The 22,443-nt window shown below is 37.4% G+C and overlaps 1 protein-coding gene across 4 annotated transcripts in view; it reads right to left on the bottom strand.

Moving 5' to 3' along the window:
* The window catches only part of LOC127635154 (anion exchange protein 2-like), a 74,182-nt gene that overhangs the window by 26,221 nt on the left and 25,518 nt on the right, over positions 1-22,443 (bottom strand). For 2 of the 4 annotated variants that reach the window (XM_052114940.1, XM_052114939.1), the window contains 5 exons: positions 19,281-19,453; positions 6,393-6,555; positions 4,781-5,031; positions 2,513-2,640; positions 750-949 (listed from right to left, as the gene is read on the bottom strand). In XM_052114940.1, coding sequence (XP_051970900.1) covers positions 750-949; positions 2,513-2,640; positions 4,781-5,031; positions 6,393-6,555; positions 19,281-19,340 — 802 coding nt within the window. In that variant the 5' untranslated portion in view covers positions 19,341-19,453. Of the gene's footprint in view, positions 1-749; positions 950-2,512; positions 2,641-3,696; positions 3,826-4,780; positions 5,032-6,392; positions 6,556-14,897; positions 15,024-19,280; positions 19,454-22,443 lie in introns of those variants that run through there. The other 2 variants (XM_052114941.1, XM_052114942.1) reach the window with 2 other exon arrangements.

The raw sequence follows: 22,443 nt of genomic DNA, 5'->3' as shown, positions 1-22,443 counted from the left end.
AGATGTCTTCCCACTTTTTCAGCCATTGTGGTTATGGAAGTATTTTTCCCATACATTTTTTCCACAGGGAAATTCTAAAAATGTTCATAAGAGTTCTAAGCCATGAACCACACAGCTCGGAGCTGAATCACAACGTTACAAATAGTGAAAAAATCTGACAAAAAGACGAAGGTGTCTTTGATGAGGGAATGAACTACAATTCCACTTTGCACTGAAATGGCGTAATCAAATAAAAAATTATGGAAAAAAGATAAAACCATTGATAGCATCATTCACAGTGCATCGTGGAATTTGGCGGTTGCTACAGAGCTCTTTTGGCGCACTTTGTTGGCCAAGATTCTCTTATAGGGGCATCATTTTTCCTTTAAGATCTTGGGTAGAGTAGTTCTTAACCAGAAATTCCACTTTTTAACACAATTTCTTGAAATAATAAGTTTAAATATCAGGCACTGATGGCTTCAACAGAGGCGTATACCATCGATTAACAACCTAAGAGCTCACGGTACATCTGTCTTAAAAGTGAGTTTATTTATTGTTAAAAATCTATTCACTTGTGGAAAAAATTAATAAGAGTTTTAATTCCCCAACCAGTCTGTTGCACTCTATTGCCCTAGTCAAAAAAATTCAAAAGGAATGCAGATTTAGAAATTTGTGCCATAATTTGTAACCAATCCTACAATACTTGAACACTTCTTCACCACACCTGGTCTACAGATGGAACCTAGTATGTATTTGTACTATAAACTCACTTTTAATGCCATCGAGGTCAGCTGAGGCCAGAGTTCGTGCCTCAAATTCATCTGTGGGGATCCGCTGGTATTTAGCCTGGTCGGTACCGGTCATGTTGCCCGTGCGACGCCTCTCCTGAAGGTCGTAGCTGCGGCTCGACACACGGGGCAGAGAGCTGGGCTCAGTTGTGCTGGGGGTCGCTGCAGCAGGCTCAGATGTTCTAAAAGACAGACATTTAGAAACTTGTCGAGTTTCTTTACCAATCCACTTATGGAAAAGAATTCCAAACACAGAAAAGTTTAATCAATTAACATTTCGGGAAAAACATTCACATTCAGTTTTGTTAACTACAATTTAAATAAATAATAATAAAATGCTAACAAAATTGGCTTAATTACACATGTTCCAGCCCACAAAAGAAAAACAATGCTAAGACATATGCTCATACTCAAATATACACAAATGCATACATATCCATATTAAATAATAATAGGTGTCCCTTAACTCTATATCCAGTTTGCCGCCTTCTTTCAAGGTAGAGTGCATGGAATAGCCTTCATCTCTCAAAACACAATAGACTGACTAACTTTTAGACAGACAGGTTACTTTTTGGCAATTTAAAACCCAAATTTGACTTGCAAGAAAAAGTGTACTCAATTCTTCAGCAATTTAAAACAAAGACACTGTATTGCGATGACTTCATAAAGTAGCACAACCGTTTTCAACCGTTTCAACAAAAAGAAAGGTTTCTTGAGTCACAAATTAGCACATTAGAATAATTTCTTAATGATCATGTGATTTTTTTTTGGCAGTATTTTCTTGGCAGACTGGAGTAATAACTGCTAAAAATGGGACTTTGACATCACGGGTAAATAAATACATTTTTAAATATAAAACAGTTATTTCAAACAGTATAATAATGAGCTTTTTTAAAATAACATTACTAATGTTTAAGGCATTTTTAATGCATCCAAGGTGAAGAGAAGCTTCAATGTCTTCCAAGAACAAAAATGTAGAGCAAAAAATGATGGTTAATAATAATAAAAAACTTTTAAGTTATTATTAAACAACATGTAATGCACTTATAAATCACAAATCAGTGAACAGTATAGAATTTCAATCTAAAGCAACTGAACTGGCAGAATATTTGTAACAGTTTGGCTTTGAAAAATCCTCATAGATACACTTACCTTTATTTCGGACCAAGTTATGTTTTTAAAAGCTTTTTAGACAAAATCCCTAGTGTTAAAATGTTTTTAAATTAGCTGTGGGACAAAATCCCTGTCATTATTAACTAATACTATTATTGAATGAAAAGAACAGAAGAAAACACCACACAGGAATTATCTGACAAAGACCTCGAGCACTTAAGAAGATAACAGAACAGAAAGAACAGATAGAGAGGGGTATAAAAAAAGCAAAGGGCAGTTGCTAGTAGCAACGGATGAGTGATGTTGACAGTAGGTGATGTAGATCTAGAGAGAGGCAGATACCCTGCTGGTCTCTGAAATAACTTGTACTTGGAAACGAAACAGGGTGTGCAGAGCACTGGCACTCAGTGACTGCAATTTACAGTAAACCAAGAGCACAATTAAAGGTGAATGTTTTATAGGTTTTACTACACAACTTACAGCATCCACCATTTACAACATGCCGATAACAAACTGCTAGGTTCAATTTTGATTTCATGTTGACTTTAGGATATTAGAGGAACTACATTGAGAGTTATTAAGCGTTTGTTAGATAAATGAAAAAGATAAATCCTCAAAGCAGACGGACTCACTCGGTAGGTGTGCTGTCCTGGGGTTCCGAGCACACTGCAGTGGAGGGGACGATCAGGAGACTTCGAGTAGCATGAGAATGGGAATGCTCGGGTGTGGACACATGGGGATCGTCATCAGAGACAAAAAACTGGACAAGAGATAAAATGAGAGAAATAATGGTAACTCTGATACTGTAGGTAGCACTGTAACTAAGAACTTGAGCACTGATTTGTATGGACATGCATTTTCATGCGGTTTGCATTCATTGTCTTTAAAAGTAGAGTGACTCTTCTGACAATTTAAAGTGGCCACAACAATAATCACACTGAACCCACATGTATATACTGTATGTCTGAATGCCATTGCAATTGATAAACTATCAAACCAAGTAGCACTTGATGGATCCAGTCTCCTTTAACTTCAATTACATTGAAAGAGCATTAAAGATTTTTTTAAAGGTGCACTCAGTAAAATATTAGCTGGCAGTCCAAGTCGTACTTGTGGTTTTGGACTCTTTACTGACACCTATTGTCCTGGATACTGGAAGTTTGTTCGCTGCCGCTTCACATCAAATATGTTTGTATATCTTTTGTTTTCATACTTTTTGTGTGTGTTTTTCTTCTCATACTACACATATCTCTATTATGAACATTCTTGGATTTAATCCAAACGCATTTTCACACGCTGTGACTGGGCAGCAGTGACTCACGAGCGCTCTCCTGGCTGTAGACCGCCGTTCACTCGCGACTGCCGTTTGATAGTGTGCCGTTTATTCATGATCTGCGCCCTGAGAGCTGCAGGCAGTAGCGGTTTGTTTCATGACTTTTTATCTTTTCAATTGCACTCATTCTGTTCAGAATATCTGCTGGATCACACTCCTGTTTACCAGTACCCTGGACTACACAGTTGACTTTGGTTCTGTTGTTGTTTGTAGTAAGTATATTGTGCTTGTTTTTATATTGTTTGGTTCGCTTGTTTTGTTTACATGTACCTTTATGATTGCGCATGGGCTGAAAGCGGTATATAAAGCAAACATGTATTTATTATTGTCATTATTAGAGGTAGTAACTCAGTCAGTTGCATGACACATAGTCAGATGCTGTCAACATGGCAACGCCCATGAGGGGGCAGCCAGATCCATTTAAAATTTAAAGGGATAGTTCAGCTTCACCTCAAAATGAACATTCACTCATCATTTACTCACCCTCATGCCATCCCATATGTGTATGACTTTCTTTCTTCTGCTGAACACAAATGAAGATTTTTAGAAGAATATCTCAGCTCTGGGGGTCCTCATAATGCAAGTGAATGGTGACCAGAACTCAGAAGGTCCAAAAAGGACATAAAGGCAGCATAAAGGTTATCCATATGAGTCCAATGGTTAAATCCATGTCTTCTGAAGCTATATGATAGGTGTGGGTGAGAAACAGATCAATATTTAAGTATTTTTTACTATCAATTTCCACCTTTGAATAGCTCCAACCAATAGCTGGCTGAATGTGAAAGTAAATGTCACTTCCACACCAGAATGTGAAAGTGAAAGTGTCAAAATCTAAGTTTGTTCTGCATAAGAAAGTCATACACATCTGGGATGGCGTAGGGTGAGTAAATAATGAGAGAATTTGCATTTTGGGGTGAACAACACCTTTAACAGCATTTATTAGGTTTCTTATATGACTGGAGTCTTCATGTATTGTGAGTACATCATTTTAAACATATTTCTTAAAAATGCTATTCAAGCAAAAACTTACTTAGTGCACCTTTAATATTCTCCTTTTGCATTCCACAGAAGTAAGTCAGTCATATGGGTATGAAACAACAAGGGCCAATAAATGACAAACTATCCCTTTAATAAATCACATTTAATAAAACAATTAATCAGACATTAACCTGCAGTGTTCCAACACATTTGTGCCATTCATTTCCATGATATTTACATATTTTTTTCAGTTGTTCGGATACTAGATAATATTAATAATACAAATAATCATAAAAAAACCTAAATCATAAGTATAAGTAAACCATTTATAAGATAATTTCCCTGAAAAGTGTAAACACTGCGGCTCTGTGGCACTTTTACCATTCCTCTGTTTGCACCGACTCAAAAAATGTCATGAGCTTGGGGCGAGAGTATCTATTAGTTCGATCCATGGCAGATGAAGGGAGTATTCATGTTTATTTTTGCATTTCCGTTCAGTGGTGCAGAAATTACACACTTCAGCTTTAAAATGACCTTATATTCCCAAGTTTTCCATGACTAATGATTCCATGACCCTAAATCTGATTACCTGCACATTGTCTTTTCGCTCAGTGTCTGCTGCTGGTACTGGGGTAGTACTCTGGCTTTCCGTAGCCTCTTCCTCTTCCTCATCCTCTTCATCCTCACCCTCCTCAATGGGCAGAGCAGCGCTAGGGTTGGAACTCACTCTGTGGTCCTTACTGCTGCTCTTCCTCCTCTTCTTCCCACTCTTCTTCCTCCGGCCATCTCCTGGAAGCTTGGAGAGAGGATGATGGATGTGATGGGAGGAGTGACGGTGATCTGGATGCAAAAGATGGAGGTTATTATAGCAGAACTCTAATAATAAAGAAACTCTAGAGTAATAAAACTGGAACAGTGTAGACATGAATTATGCAAAAGTGTACATTTTTAAGCACTTTCTTTTTACTTTGGTATTCTCAAATAATAGTACTCTCAATAATACTTTTATAGTGTTCAAGTATAGTTTTATAGTATTCAAGTAACAAACACATTTATTTCAACTATCCAATTAATTACCAATTACCAAATAAAGGTAATTAAGAATAATAAAAATAATTATCAATATAATATTTAGGCCTAATAACTATAATAAATGGTAGGAAATACTCCTTATAATGGAATTTACGTTAGGTCAGAGGCATGATTAACTGCATACGTTTATCTTTCATCTAAATAATCAAACTAATGTAACTTGCTAAATCAACAACCCTAATTACAATGAAAAAGGTGGCTTTAGGAGTCAATATACAGTATTTTCAGCTTTTTTCCATGTCATTGAGCATAAGCCTATCACTGTCCTGCAGTCCAAAGCCATTTTACAATCGGCCATCAGTCTGTCCGATTGGATGCAAAAAAACATGGAGGTGGCACTTTAAGTTTGAATGGTTCTGCTGATAGGGAAATTAAATATTTCGGTGCATAATTTATTACTTTATTTTTTTTAATCAATTAAATTGCTTGAAATGAATGTGTTAAATCTATAGCTTTCATTTCTATATATCTTGCAGTCTTGAATAACAATCAGACTTTTAGGTAGTTCAAAAGATTTTTAATTGAATTTACATTTTGAAACATTTCCATTAGTATTCGGTCTCAATTCATTTCTTAATGAACTTACCTTAAATTCGCTGTTTTATTTGAATATTTTGCAATCCTTAGGAACTTCAATGTCAAGTGACTTAAACAGAAAATACTCTACAGAAAATTACTTGAATTGACTGAAATGATGGTGGCACAAGGTGTGTTTCTTAATCAAATAATACATAATTGTATAATGAATGTACAGAATTAATATGCAGCTCTTTATGCATGTGAGATTCAACATGAAATTCAAAATTACTGTTATATTTGTATACACCTGGTGTATGAAAATGCTTATAAAATGTACAACAAATTTACTATGCAGACATTTACATTTACAATTATGCATTTGGCAGAGGTTTTTATCCAAAACAACTTAAGAGTGCATTCAGGGCATACACTGTATGAATTTGTGTATTCCCTGGGAATCTAACAAATGACCTTAGTGTTGCTAGTGTCATGCTTTTTCAGTTGACCTACAGGAACTAATACATAATCATTTGAAAAGATTGTGACCAAACATTACCGGCTCCATACATAACGGAGACCTCTCAACTTACACTCAAAGTCTTTTTCATTGTAGGTGCGGTGCTGCTCGCCAGGAACTCTGGGAGTGGGGCTCAGGATCTGCTGGAAACGCTGTACGCCTAATGCTTTGTTCAGATCACCTTCCTCCTCTTCCTCCCTATGTGGTACTCGAACAGATGAGGTGGATGACTCGGGCTGGGGAGGGCACATAAGATGAACGAAAATTCAAATTCACAGGGAGAATCAAAGAAACTAAAGATGAAGAATTTATAATATCATATGTTTTTTCATGCGGCTCCTGAAACGATCACAAGAGGGAGCTGTGGTCAAAAGCAACAAATCATCCAGTAACACAATGAAATTTAAAGACCAGAGAGCCCAGTTTAAACACAAAAGTGTAGATTGTAAGAGTGGTGACAAAAGGTTAACATTCTTCCTTTCATTTTTGTATAAACAACCCCTTTAACATAATACATTTTAAAGGTATGATAATCATGGTATCCTTAACACATATGAATGTAAACAATAGTGGTTTTACAGCTCATTACTGCTCACTATAATGACCCTCATAATACTATAATTTGACTATAATACCCTCAAGTCAAAACAATCCATTAGCTACACTTCAATAATCGTCAGGCATTCATTAAAATAAAAAATAAATAAACAACAGGAATAAAATACAAATTAAGAGCTCTTTCAATAATTAACTGGTTCATTCATTCCTTGCCAGATGACGCAGTAATAAAAAGTACCTTGGTACTGCCTATTTTTTGGGAAATGTATCATGGCATTACAAAGGTATTTTTTGAATAACACGGTAAATGAATATGGTAATCATTCAGTGTCATAGTATAAATCAAGTATCAGTGTGCCATCATAATACCGTTTGTTAGGGGCTACGTGCATCACTTAACAGAGTTTTTAGTGTTCAGGACAGCCGATTAAGTTAATCTTTATTTTTGGAGTACTTTACTCTGTCAATTTACTGTAGGACTTATTCTTGGTCTTATGAATCAGCCTGGAGTGGCATTCTGTGCCAACTTTGAAAGCTCTATTCCATTTAAACTCAAGTGAAACTTGTTTCAGTGCTTGTTTCACCTATATACAATAAAAAGTGTGCATTATAAATTCAGTCAAGCTGAATTTAAAATACTGAGACCTGGAATATATAATTTGTGTTTCGATCTAGCGTATAATTCTGGTTGGAATGTACAGCATGTATGAGAACAGAAAGGCCTTTACATGTTTACATGCCACATAGAGATGTCAAACTGCAAAAGCATTCAATCCATTCACTCACCCTGTCACTACAGAGCTTAAGGGGATAGTACACCCCAAAATTAAAATTCTGTCATCATTTACTCATAAGTCATTAATAAGTTTGTCCAAAGAAATATAAAAAGAAATAGTTTAAAACACTTGTGTCAAGTTCTTAGGAGTGTAGTCTTTGTGCCCACTTTGGTATCATTATTTTTTGAGAAAAACACACACACACACACACACACACACACACACACACACACACACACACACACACACACGTTGTGTTTCCATGTTTTATGGGAACTTTACATAGACATAATGGTTTTTATACTGTACAAACTTTATATTATATCCCCTAAACCTAACCCTACCCCTAAACCTAACCCTCACAGAAAACATTCTGCATTTTTACATTTTCAAAAAACATAATTTAGTATGATTTATAAGCTGTTTTCCTCATGGGGACCGACAAAATGTCCCCACAAGGTCAAACATTTCGGGTTTTACTATCCTTATGGGGACATTGTTCCCCACAAAGTGATAAATACACGCTACACACACACACACACACACACACACACACACACACACACACACACACACACACACACACTTTATTTTTTTACTGTCTCTGGACGGTTGCAACACAGAAGTTTTTTTTATTTTAAGCCCCAGAAGAAATATCAAAATGAAGAGGTGTATTCAAATAATTTTGTGTGTGTATTGCCTTTTTTTTTTTTTCCATAGATCTGGACAAAAAAAAAAATATACAAATAAAAATGAGCATTATGTCATCGACCACTAAACCAATGACTTTTTATTCTTTGTTGAACACAAAAGGAGATGATGCATTTTCTCTTCCACACAATGAAACTGAATTGTGACTGAGACGAACATCCCGCCAAACATCTACTTTTGTGTTCCATGGAGCAGAGAATGTCATATGGGGTTGGAACAATGTATGCGTGAGTAAATGACGATAGTCTTTAATGGTAAATCTCACCACCTCAAAAACAAGCTTGTGTGTTGCTCGGACCCGGCCGAGAACGACGCCAATCGGAAGGAAGCAAGTACTTCGGGATCAAGCTCCATAAGAGGTGGCGACTGCCCTCTGTGGTAAGCGATGGTAAGCAGTCCTTCAAAGATCCTGGTGAAGCTGGCCAGATCCGATGGGTCAGTGCTGCCTGAATTGTACCTCGCACAGGTCCAGCTGTCGGCCAAGCGTGCAGGGTGGAGCAAAGAGGACGCCGCGGTGCACTTGATATTGGAGCTTGAAGGCCCAGCTCTGCAAGTCCTACTTGACATGACAACCGCGGATCAGCGGCAGTTCAAACCCTCGTGGCAGCATTGGAGTGTCAATTCGGAGAGCGGCATACGGTGGAACAACGATGGGACCAGTTAGTCAGACATCAGAGAAAGGGAAGAGAAAGGGGTCCCTCACAGCGGATTCTATGTATGGCTAGGATACCCACTGTGCGATGCGGCCGTACGGGGGAGTTGGCCCTTCATGCCTTCCTGTACGCTTTCCTGCCTGAAAGGTTACGGCAGAATTTCCGCTTGTCCCTGGCGTTGGACTCGAGGAGGCGGAGAGTGCAGAGGCCGTCTTCAGCACAGTACGGCCACCGACTGAGGCTGATCAGGCTGAATACGTTGGCGAGGATAGCAGCTTCGAAACCGAGGCAGTCCACTGGGTTGACATCGTGACACAGGCAAGGGAGACATGACCCCTTCCTCTGTGCCAAGGAGGCAAGATGCTCTACGGGACCCTTGCTATAATTGTGGTGAGCTAGGACATGCCGCACAGAACTGCCCGGCTCCGGTGCCTCGGCCTCCCCCTTCTCTGCCATTGGAAAACTAGAGGGGAGCGGTAGGAATGAAGGACTGCCGCTCACCTCCAACTGTACCCCCCTCCATGGGAAGTGCACAATGGCGGGGCAGGATTACGGGCTCTACGTGTCTTGTACCATGGACAGTTACCCCTGTTGAGCCCTTGTCGACACCAGCTCTACTATTTTCCTTGTATGGACGGCTACCTTACCAGGCACCGCTGACTGGGCATCCGCACCGAGACATATGCGGACAGTGACTGAGTAGATAGCCATGCTCTGGGGAAAAAGGCAACTTAAGTGTCCAGCACGATGTATGGCTCGCTGATATAGAGGCCGATTTCATCATGGGGCTGGATCTTTTGCACCGTTTAGGCTTGTGCATTGAGGTGCCGAGTGCCACACTTCGGCTACACACGAAGACTGCACCACTGGAAAGAGGAGAGCCACCAGCCGTTCAGCAGAGCTAAAGGGTGAGCCGCACTGTCTACCACAGACTAAACAACGGGCAGCGGAGCAAAAGATACAGAAGATCGAAGACGGGGGTCATTGAACCCTCAAATGTGGACAGCACCTGCCATGCTAGTCAAGAAGAAAGACTCGTCATTGCGATTTTGTGTGGATTATTATCAAAGTGTGCAAACCATGTTTGGGGTAGTGTTTTTAGTTAACTGTTCTATTGCGCTGTATCTACATTCTCTTGTTGTGTCTTATTGTTACAAGTTGTAGTTCTCAGATGGTAGTACTGTAGATCTGCCATTGTTATGTATGTGCTTATCGGGGTCAGTATCTTCCGATTATCCCATTTTAAGTGACGTCAATAAAGGAAACCTGGAGCCGGTTGCACCACCTATACGCAAGTTACAACTTAGCCTAGTTGTAACGTAAATGGGCACTAAGTCACAATTTACACACTACTAAATATTTGAGTGTTACACCATTAAACTTAGGTAGAACGTAACCCTACATAAAAACGAAATATTTAGTTATTTATTTATCACCCCTCATTTATTTTAGATACAGGTCCTATATATTGTTATTTACACAAATATACTATTTATTAAATCGACTTTTATTTTGTATCGTATTTTAATGGGGATATAATTTATTACAGCTGACAGTACCAAAACATTTTTTTTATGAAATCAAACTGAAATTTACGTCTTTTTAAAATACTTCTGTGTACAAATTTCAAGGCTGCTTATTGGATCAATACAAGTAAACGTCATATTATGCGACTATGCATTACTTTATGGAGAGCTTATGACCTACTAGTTAAGTCTTGCCTTAAGAGCAGGTGGTGCAACCAAATTAAACACGGACTTATTTACAAACTAACTAATAAGCACTTAGTGTGAACTTTACCTCCCAATTTACGTGACCTTACGCACAGCTGGTGCATACCCTGAAGTATGTGACATTCCTAATATTATTTTAGCTAAAACCTTAATTTAAATCAGACCTATGTCTGCAATAAAATTAAAATATTGTCTTTTCGAGTGGTGTCCCCTTCACACTGTGCCCTTTAAGGGCACAAAATGCTGTTCAGAATTTGCCCATTATTTTTCAATGAGTGGTTTTCCCATGCTTCAAAAACACACACATCTGAATCCCAATGTGTAAAATTGGTGGTCGTGTCTCTTTATGGATAATATGGGTTTAACTAAAACTTCAGAGAATGAGAAGCTTTTTACACAACACAATTCATGCAGCGAGATTTGGGATTATGTTGGGTTTTGACTGATTAGACCAGGAAAACCCATCTGCTGTGAATGCCTACAGAGATATCAAGCCAAAAGTGGGAAAAACCAGCAACCTTATTAAACACCTTCGGCACATCCCACTGCTTCTGCAGAATACACACGGGTTAGTGCCACTTCATTTAACCTAAATGCTTTAACTTAACATTTACAGATTCACCGTTTATCTGAAAAATCTAACATTGCACTCGTTTAATTTTTTTTCCAATTACAAATGCATGGGGGTAAATGGTAATTGGCCTGCACTTATATAGCACCTTTTGTAACCTTAGAGGTTACCAAAGTGCTTTACACTGTGTCCCATTCACACACACATTCACACTCATACACCAAGTGTGAGTGTCTCCGACCCGCTCTACCACCACAGCCACAGCCGCCCCAGGTGGTGGTAACTTCACCATGTTCGCACTTATGATTAGATCACATCCCTAAGACATGTGATCAAACCTCTGTGTCATTTGCATTCGCGCTCCTGTAACCAGGCGACCGGGGCTGAAGCAGTTATAATAATGAAACAGCTGCTCAAAACAGTCTTTTCAATGTTACAATATCTTTATTTTTATTTTACCAACATTTAAATAATCATATAATATGATTACATAGTATGATAAACATAAATAATGGAATAAAAGTTTAAAGACATTACCGTTTGAACTGGCTGTTTTGATGCAGCGAAGAATAAAACATTTATTTTACATCAAATTAAGAATGCATTAGGATACAAGTTAGGCCATTTGAGTCTTCTCCCTGTTCATCCATAAGTTATTTTCACCACTTCCGGAACAACAAGTGGAATTTCTAAGAACCACCTTTGCTATGCCAAACTGTGTTAAGAATTAAAACGCTATCATGTGGTATCGGGATACTACTTGGTTTCATGATACTTTAGCTGGTATAGTATCATAAGATAAGATTATGGTATTGCTAGTGTAAGACTAATTCCTAATGCCACCTAATGATGATCTTGCTTAAAACCAATTTACCACAGTTAGTTTGGAAAGACCAGTAGTAAGTAGTATGGACCTATTATGCATTCAACAAACCTGCAACTTCAGGCGTACAGTTATAGACTCAACAACTTCAAATGTTTGTCAAACAATCAGAATCAAGAATTCAACAATGCCCCTATATGGTCAAAATAATGTATTTATACAAAATGCACAAATTCTGAAATGTAGCAAATTCTGCAATAGAGAGCAACTGTCTAGTTTCAGAGATGTAGAAATTACATTCATGTTTGTCATAGGGGTATGGATTATTAACAATAATGAACTTATTATAATTAACAGTCCTACTTTGAGCTCTGGGGTTGTTAATATACCATATATTTCCATAGTTTTTCATTTGATTAAGCTTTTCGCAATGCTTCATGGGATTGTAGTTCACTGCCTCATTAAAGATGTTTAGTAAACGGTCTTTGTCTTTGTCCGATTTGCAAATCAAGTCTTGAAAAAAGCTTGTAATCATGCGATTCACCTCAGAGATGGTTGGCCTGGTTCATGGCTTAGAACTCTTCTCTGAAGGATTTTATAAAATCCATATGGAAAAAATGAATGGGAAAAATACTTCCGGAACCAAGACGGCTGAAAAAGTGGGAGGACACTGTTGCGCTCTACAAGGAAGTAAGGTCTGCACAAAAGCAGCATCAACAAGCAAGCAAGATTTGAATCAATTTCAACACAGCCAACAAATCAAGTCAAAATTTTAGAAGCATCTGAAAACAGCCTTCGATTTGTACCCACCACAACCCGAGCATTAGAGATGCGATTTTACCGAGACATGGTTAGATTATTGTGAAACAGAGATCTCTTCTCCATTTATGCCCACAAGAACAACAAAAGTGAGTAGAAAACAAATGTGTTCTTGCTGTCTGACATTGGAGGCATGTATGCATGACCAGGGGGCTCACTTTAATACTGTTGGTCTTTCTCCACAGGGCGATAAAAAGCAAACATGGCTTGTTCTCCATGCGAGGACACATGCGTTCAGCCAGAAGGGAGCACATGGTGTAGATTGTCCAGAACAATATGATCTTCTCAGTCACACTTCAAAGTTTCCCATAGGCAAATATTTACAGTCTTTGTGGCACAATATTAAGTACCACAAAATTTATTTTGGCTCCTCCCTCCTTTTATTTTTTTTAAAAAGAAATACCACAAGATGTAAATATTATGCATGTTAACATGATTTTAGTGTGATAAAATCACTTAACTTTTCCATGTTAAGTTTTATGCAATTTTACAACTTCGTTGCCATGACGACACAACAAAAACGACTGTAAAACTAACTAAAAAAAAAGTTAAACAACTCTACAGCTTAAATAATACACAAGTTGTAACAAAAGAATTAATGTGAGTGGTTTTATAAAATTATAAGCTTCACATTTTTGCCTTTTAAATGCTTGAAATTTTGGCTCCATTCACTTCCATTGCAAATGCCTCTCTGTAACCACAATTGTTGCCTTTTTTAAAGGAGGGACGAGTCGAAATAATTTTTTTGTGGTAGACAACATTATGCCACAAATGCTGTCGATTGAGCTTAACTTGCATTGAATCAAACATTTTCCTTTAAGGTTATGTTGTGCCATTGACGTAACTTATGTTCGCCGAGATTTTACAGGAGTGCTGTAAATACGTTCTACTTGAGAACCAGGTCTTTGATGTTGTGATTAGTGCATGTGGGAACAATGCCTTTGGTTTACTTTTTGTTCAGGCTGGTCAAACTCGTTATATTTGGTTTTTTACGGTTAAAACGGCTTTCCCCAAGGCTCAAAGGCTATTTGCACAACTTCAACACATCACAGGACAAAGATTATACCCTTGAAATTCCCATAAACAGCCTGTGAAGCTTTGGCCCAGGCCATGAGGGAAAAAGTCAATAGATTTTGATCATATCTGCTAAACAATCTTATTAGTAGACTTAAAGTTACAAATCAAAGTTGTCCATGAAATGCTTGTGGTCAATCTCAACCCAATTTCTACACACATTAAATTAATTTGCCTCCAATGAACTCACAATGAGGTTTGGCTGGCATAACAGTATGGGCAAAGTCGTCTAATATGCGGCACATACTGCATGGGATATGGTTCATCAGACACAATTGGCCACAAATAATGCTCAGGCCAACATGACATTGGCAAACTGAACCCAAAGAAAATCTTTAATCATCCCACAAGACAACTCCAGACAAGTTTACGGCATAGTAGCAGACTGTTGGTGCTAGAACCCACTCATCGGCCCATGGCATTAGTGTCAGCTTGCATGAAGAGCCACTGGCCAAAGTGAGTGTCACAGCCAGTAAGCGATAAGCTGCAAAGATCAATGAGGTGTTTGAAATCCCGCTGACTCAGCAAGGCACATGTGCAACACAAGGGCTAAGGAGGGAGTGCAACAGACTTGTGGGTATATATATATATCCTAATAGAGCTCATGCAATTCTTGTCTTTGCAAGTGTAATTTTAATTAATGAATACGACATGATAACATTTTGACTAAATTTATTGGACATTGACTCATATCAGATACACACCAGAGACTTATGTAGACTATCCCCATTAAGCAACATTCATCATTATGTTGACCAACAAAGACACATGGTCATCGTGAACAAGTAGCACATATATTATCACTAATTTAACCATGGAGACACATGCCGACACGGTCTTTAACCCCGTAAATGACTAACCTTAAACTTGTACAGGAAATCCATTGGTCATCTATTATGTTGAAACACAGGTGAGTGTCCCACAGAGCACGAAAAAGAATCTCTTTCTCAAGCAAATCTAAAAGATGAGCAAACAGACACTGTACACCACTCTGTAACCTCGCTCGTCACATGACCACAGCAGGAAGAGGATATGGAATAGCCCAGTTTCACAATATCAAGCCTTCTCTTGAACTCCAATCACTGATTGTGTAGTCTTCCCCCCAAACACACCCCCATATACACGCTCTGACACAACTGGCAGTCGTTTTAAGGGTTGATAATCATTAACCTAACATATCAACTGTTGCTTGCCATAAGGGCACCAGTCAATACAGTGAACAAATTAGGATGAAGGATACTTCTTTAACTGAATTCCACCAACCGGCAATGAGAAATTTACATAAATTAAGCTAAAAACCACATTATGACAACAGTCATTATGGATGATACTATTAGCGTGACATTTCTGGCCTTAGTGATGCATGAAATCCAAGCAGGCGTTTTGTCCAAAACGGTCCATGTCTTTTTTGAGGTTATCTATATGCTAGTGTTCTCCAAAAAAAGTAACTTCTGAAGATGTATGCATTTAAAATATCCTGGGAAAACACACCAAGGCTGTCAAATAAAAAAATCTAAATTTCTATATTCCAAGATAAAAATGCAAAACCAGTGCATTTTTACAGTTTGATAAATGTGTCATTTTGTACATTATTGTCAACTAAAATTATAATCAATTTGAGTCATAGCAGTAAAATTTTTAAAAATAAATAAATATGACGATTAATTATTGACTAAATTTCAAAGACATTTTCAATAAAAGACAAAAATTCAGGCTAAAATTAAAAAACTGTTTAAATAAACACTGGTGACTGATTTTGATGAAGCAAATCAACAAAAGAAAATTACAAAAGAAAAAAATCAAATGTTCAAAAGAATCAAATATATACTAACAATTATTCTATATGCAGGGCCAAAATAATAAACCAAAATTAGACTGAAGATACTCATTTTCAAAAGTTCTGCATTATTAAAGAGATACTATTCAGAACAAAGTAGACACAGAAAGGATTAGGCTCTTTAAAGCTGAAGCCCAGAGAATTATGACACAGCAAATTGTGGGTTTGGAGAGGATTCAAATTCAAGTCAGATTCAGGAAACAGCTACAGGGAAAAAAAAAACCTTCAATTTTGTGGGTGAGGTGGTCTCTTGAGTTTCCCTTGCAATGCCTGAGATAATGGGCAAAGAATACAGTGATTTAAAACCACACAAATAATTACAACACAGGCGTTTGTTTGGGAAATCGGCCTGGATCTTAAATACTATATTCCATTAAAGAAAGAAAAAAAATAAAACCCCAGACAAGAGACAGAGATTGAGGCACAAAAGAAAATGAATGAATAACAGAATTTATAGTGTAGATACCATTTATAGAAACCACTGCTGATATAAATCTATCAAAAGCTGTTTGAATATTTAAGGTATCAAGGCAACTGCTCACACACACTGTAAAAAAATAAGATTTTTTTTTAGCCAATAGTGGCTAATCGCATGCCTTTTCTAAGTAAACATTATTTGGCTCGAGTTAAATTAACTTAATTTTTTAAGTAAAATTAAATAATTACATGTAAAGTTAACACATCTGCGATTAAAGTATCAATGTTTTTCACTAAATATTTATATTGAGCTACAGTGCATCTGGAAAGTATTCACAGCGCTTCAATTTTTCCCACATTTTGTTATGTTACAGCCTTATTCCAAAATGGATTAAATTCATTATTTTCCTCAAAATTCTACAAACAATACCCCATAATGACAACTTGAAAGAAGTTTGTTTGAAATCTATATATATTTATTTCAAATATATATATATATATATATTTTTAAATCACATGTACATAAGTATTCACAGCCTTTGCTCAATACTTTGTTGAAGCACCTTTGGCACCAATTACAGCCTCAAGTATTTTTGTGTATGATGCTACAAACTTGGCACACCTATTTTTGGGCAGTTTCTCCCATTCTTCTTTGCAGGACCACTCAAGCTCCATCAGGTTGGATGGGGAGCGTCGGTGCACAGTCATTTTCAGATCTCAGAGATGTTCAATCGGGTTCAAGTCTGGGCTCTGGCTGGGCCACTCAAGGACATTCACAGAGTTGTCCCGTAGCCACTCCTTTGTTATCTTGGCTGTGTGCTTAGGGTCGTTGTCCTGTTGGAAGATGAACCTTTGCCCCAGTCTGAGGTCCAGAGTGCTCTGGAGCAGGTTTTCATCAAAGATGTCACTGTACATTGTTGCATTCATCTTTCCCTCGATCCTGACTAGTCTCCCAGTCCCCACAGCATGATGCTGCCTCCACCATGCTTCACTGTTGGGATGGTATTGGCCAGGTGATGAGCGGTGCCTTTTTCCTCCAGACATGACGCTTGCCATTCAGGCAAAAATGTTCAATCTTTGTTTCATTAGACAAGAGAATTTTGTTCCTCATGGTCTGAGAGTCCTTCAGGTGCCTTTTGGCAAACCCCAGGTGGGCTGCCATGTGCCTTTTACTGGAGGAGTGGCTTCTGTCTGGCCACTCTACCATACAGGCCTGATTGGTGGAGTGCTGCAGAGATGGTTGTTCTTCTGGAAGGTTTTCCTCTCTCCACAGAGAAACGCTGGAGCTCTATCAGAGTGACCATCAGGTTCTTGGTCACCTCCCTGATTAAGGCCCTTCTCCCCCGATCGCTCAGTTTGGCCGGGCGGCCAGCTCTAGGAAGAGTCCCGGTGGTTCCAAACTTCTTCCATTTACGGATGATGGAGGCCACTGTGCTCATTGGGAACTTCAATGCTGTAGAAATGTTTCTGTAACCTTCTCCAGATCTGTGCCTCGATACAATCCTGTCTCAGAGGTCTACAGACAATTCCTTGGACTTCAAGGCTTGGTTTGTGCTCTGACATGCACTGTTAACTGTGGGACCTTATATAGACAGGTGTGTGCCTTTCCAAATCATGTCCAATCGACTGAATTTACCACAGGTGGACTCCAATCAAGTTGAAGGAACATCTCAAGGATGATCAGTGGAAACAGGATGCACCTGAGCTCAATTTTGAGTGTCATGGCAAAGGCTGTGAATACTTATGTACATGTGATTTTTCAGTTGCTTATTTTTAATAAATTTGCAAAGATTTCTAACAAACTTCTTTCACGTTGTCATTATGGGGTATTGTTTGTAGAATTTTTCGCAAAATAATGAATTTAATCAATTTTGGAATAAGGCTGTAACATAACAAAATGTGGAAAAAGTGAAGCACTGTGAATACTTTCCGGAGGCACTGTATATCATGTCTTATAGAGTATAAGGGAAATTATGACTCGACTCTAGGTAAGCCATATGACACCTTGGATTCTACTCAGTACTTCTTAGAGCACATAAATCTACACCTTTGTCAATTCCAATCGAGTAAAGAAGAATGGCTTGAATTTAACAGGCTCCAAGTTCACCAGAGGTCACACTAATCACTCTAATGGCAACTTCACAAAAATCACCACTATCAACCAGCTACTACATAAACTACATAGTTATAAGACTAGTTAAGACTATTTACATTTTTAATAATGATTATTTTTCTACAACAAAATTTCCCTAAGGACTTATGGGTATTGCACACTGCCTCAATTTTGAACTTAATAATTTTGAGTTAGTAGTACTCAAAGCCAAATTTTAAAGAATGTATATATTTGAGATAATATTCCAAAATGTGACATTTCACGTATTGTTTAATTATGACCACTTAAATATTTTTATTCATGACAATTTTTAGAAAGAATTTCTAAAGGTATTTCTTACTTTAGAAAGCAATGGTAACTTAATTAAAACTAGTAAGGATAGTCAAAAATCAAGTTGAGTGAAATATATATTATATATATATATATATTACAATTTAAGATGACTATTAGTATTCACAATGCATCAGTAACAAAAAATTACTCAGATCTTACCATGGTTTAGCATATGGTAGCATGGGAAAACCAAAGGTTTTTGAATATGCCACTGTACAGTGATAGTGATTGAGGAAGTATGAATGAATGAATGCAATGTGTACCACTGCAATATCAAGGCAATACCATGCTGTTTTTGAGATGGTACCATGGTGTTCTTTGAAGAGCCTTAGAGTACCACGTAAACACCATGTTGTGTAAATCTGGTAATAAGTCAGATCTATGGTATACATCAGAAGTACTATGGTACCACCATCTGATACCTTTACTGTCCCATTAAATAAACAAAATAAACCTCAAAGCAAAAACCCCACCATATTCATGATAATTACGAAGTACTGAACATCTGCATACATCTTTGAGTCAATCAAGCAGTTGACTTACATTGTGAACAACTGAAGCCACAGCATTAGTGAGTTCATCTGTGGTCGTGGGGTCACTCATGGTTGACTGCGTTTGGGCAGCACAGGAGACGCTGAACAGCACTGTGTTCTGGACAGGCTTTAGCCTTTCTCTTTCTCACTGAGACTCAAGCAGGAGTTTATAGGCAGCATAACCTGTGAGTGAAATAGCAGATACATACTGTAAAACACTTTATTAAAAAGAGAGCATTGACTGTTGATAAAGGGAGGGTTGTATATTTAATCTGAACTGTTTTAATGTGGTTACACCAAAAAATAGTGACACTGCATGAGACACAAGTCAGATTCAATCTTATTTAGTCAGCATGACAGGCTTAAATGCGTATTACTGGTTATTGACATACATCAGTCATTTATATTGCACACATAAATAGGAATGAGTAACCAAATGTGTTACACTTCAAATAAAGTGTGTGATAAGAGGCTAGCTAAAATGTTTCACCTGTACGGTGTCCTTTTGAAATTCTTTCTTTGATTGATTGGTCTAAGAGTCGAACCTCTTAAGGTTTCACCATCTCATACGAATTATGATGAATTATCATGAGGCTAAGTAGTTCAAAAACTAGTATTTCACTGAAGATTCTCTGACAATTGCATTTTGGATAATTATGGTATTTATGTTGCAGTGATGTAACCGTTTTAATATGGGAAGCCATCGTCATCTGCTGCTTAACTACAGTCAATATAACATACTGTAATAGTCTCCCACATAGCTGAAGACTGATGATAACAAACGGATAATAAAAGGTTGCTACTGTTAGAAAAATACAGATAAGAGATTAGAAAAATAACAATAAAATAGTTGCATGTATAATAGTATACAATAAAGATTAATTCAACTAACTCAACACTATGCAAACATATAACAGTCACTTCAAAACTAAATAGTAATAAAAATAATGATAAAATTAATAATTTTAAGACATTTCAATTTCATTAAAACTTTCATCAAATGGAATTGAGTAAACTTAAAATAAAATAAAAAATGAAATATGTTTTATTTATACATTTATTTAGTTAAACATTATAAAATGTACATGGAATTTTGTTATGAAATTGAAATGCGGAAATCTTAATATAGGCTAAAATATGTGAGTGAATGAACAGCATGATTATAACATCAGTCTGACTGAAAATGTTTTAATACTAGTAACTAAAGCTGTTCAGTGTGAATAATTATCTAAAAAAAATACACAATTAATCATGCACCCTGTCTGTACTTAAATTCGGTAATAAGGAATTTTCCAATCAATGGAGCACTTCAAGCTTGAAGTACTACCTTCACTGTTTTTTAAATGATCTAAATTCCTATAAATAATGATTACATTATGGATTACATCCAAGAGTGCATCTTTTGCAGGAAAGGGTGCAAAATACATGAAAATTAGTAGTGGATGTTTCCCAGTAATGACAACATGAATCCACATCACAAGTTGGTGAATCTTGAAGATGTAGCACCTCTAATAAAGGCTTCTTTTTTTAAATATTGAAATTGCACATGAGTACCTGGATGTGGATTCATGGATTCATGTTGTGATTAGACAATTTCTCATGTATTATACATTCCATTTACAATTATCTTTATTATATATTGAATTTGATTTATTTGGGTGCTTCTTTAGCAAATATTGATATATGCAATTAATAAAAAAAAAAAAAAATAAAATCAGCATTCCATGTAATTAATTGTATTAGAACTTGTGACGAGGAGGTGGTCATGGCCGGGCCGTGGCAATGCAAGGCTGGTGCTAAATCAGCTGGTCAGTAGGAGAGCGAGTTTAAAGGGAGCCAGAGGCTCCAGTTCGATGGAAAGAGAGAGAGAGACACACGCGACTGTGTTGCATGTGTGTCTGTGTTTATGTTTGTTTTATGTTGAGTTTCTTATTAAACTTTATGTTTACTGTTCACACGGTTCTCGCCTCCTCTTTGATCGTCCTTTAACTGTTACTCTCTATATTATTTATATCGTCAAGCCGGTTCTCGGGTTTTGGCACCAGTGTAAAGTAGTCAATGGAAAGGAGGAGGCGAGAACTGGCTTGACGATATAAATAATAGTTTAATATAAAACTTAAACAGAAGACGCACACATGACGGACATGTCCGTAAACAATCTCTCTCTCCCGCACTATCCTCTGCAGTCGACCTTTATCCCTCTCTGAGGCTTAATTAGCCTAATACGGGACCGGGTGTGTAGGATCACGACCCGGCCCCGCCCTCCGCCCTGCCACACACTAGTCTAAAGAAATATAATTGAAAATGGAGTCCATTTTACTGAGCATAAAGCAGACTCTTGAAATTTCATCCCACCACAGCCATTCAAAAGAGTTGAAATCCAACGTCTGACTGGAACATTCAAGGATATCAACACTCCTTTTTCAAACCTTTCCTTTGTTAATAAATCTATGCGTTTCCTATCACTGGCACGTTGAAAGCAACGATTGTGTTTTCATTGTTTTTCTCTGGCAAAGGGAGGAAGGTTCTGCTGCAAATATTCTTGATTTGTGGAGGTATTTATTTCTCTTTATCCTGAATCATAGCACCTGCTATGGCTGAAGACACACCTCCTAACAGCATGATGCTGACAGCTGTGGTCTTGCACCATATACTTCTTTTGGAATTTGGGCCAAAACGTTCTTATTTGGTCTTATCGGACCATAAGACATTTTCCAAAATGGCTTTACAAACCTACCCAGGTCTGGGTGTTCTTTTATTGTGAGTAATATATTCTGTTTGGTTGGATGCCAAAGTATGGAGATATCCAAATTAGAGTGGGACCAATAGGTCCCCTAATGGACATCTGTACAAAAATGTGTTGTCCAGAAGTGAAAGGTTAATGCAATCGACTCCCTTATGAGGAGTCAAACATCTGTGTTAAATTGTGGGACCTGCCTTGTAACGAAACACATTCTGGCATCATTCTTTCAATAAAGAACTTGTATGTTCCTTGCATTATCTTATATATATATATATCTTGCAAAATTTTTAAGGGTGGGATAAACATTTCAAATTCACAGTTCTAAGAAACATAACCGCAATATCTTTATGACAAATCTAAATATAGTGTGCGATATACTGTAATGTTGCAATTTGTCTCTGTATATTGCATCTATATTAAGCATATAAGA

This window comes from Xyrauchen texanus, chromosome 42 (genome assembly GCF_025860055.1).
Source record: "Xyrauchen texanus isolate HMW12.3.18 chromosome 42, RBS_HiC_50CHRs, whole genome shotgun sequence".
In the NCBI taxonomy this organism is placed as follows: Eukaryota; Metazoa; Chordata; class Actinopteri; order Cypriniformes; family Catostomidae; genus Xyrauchen; species Xyrauchen texanus.
This window is presented reverse-complemented; position numbering and strand designations above follow the sequence as displayed.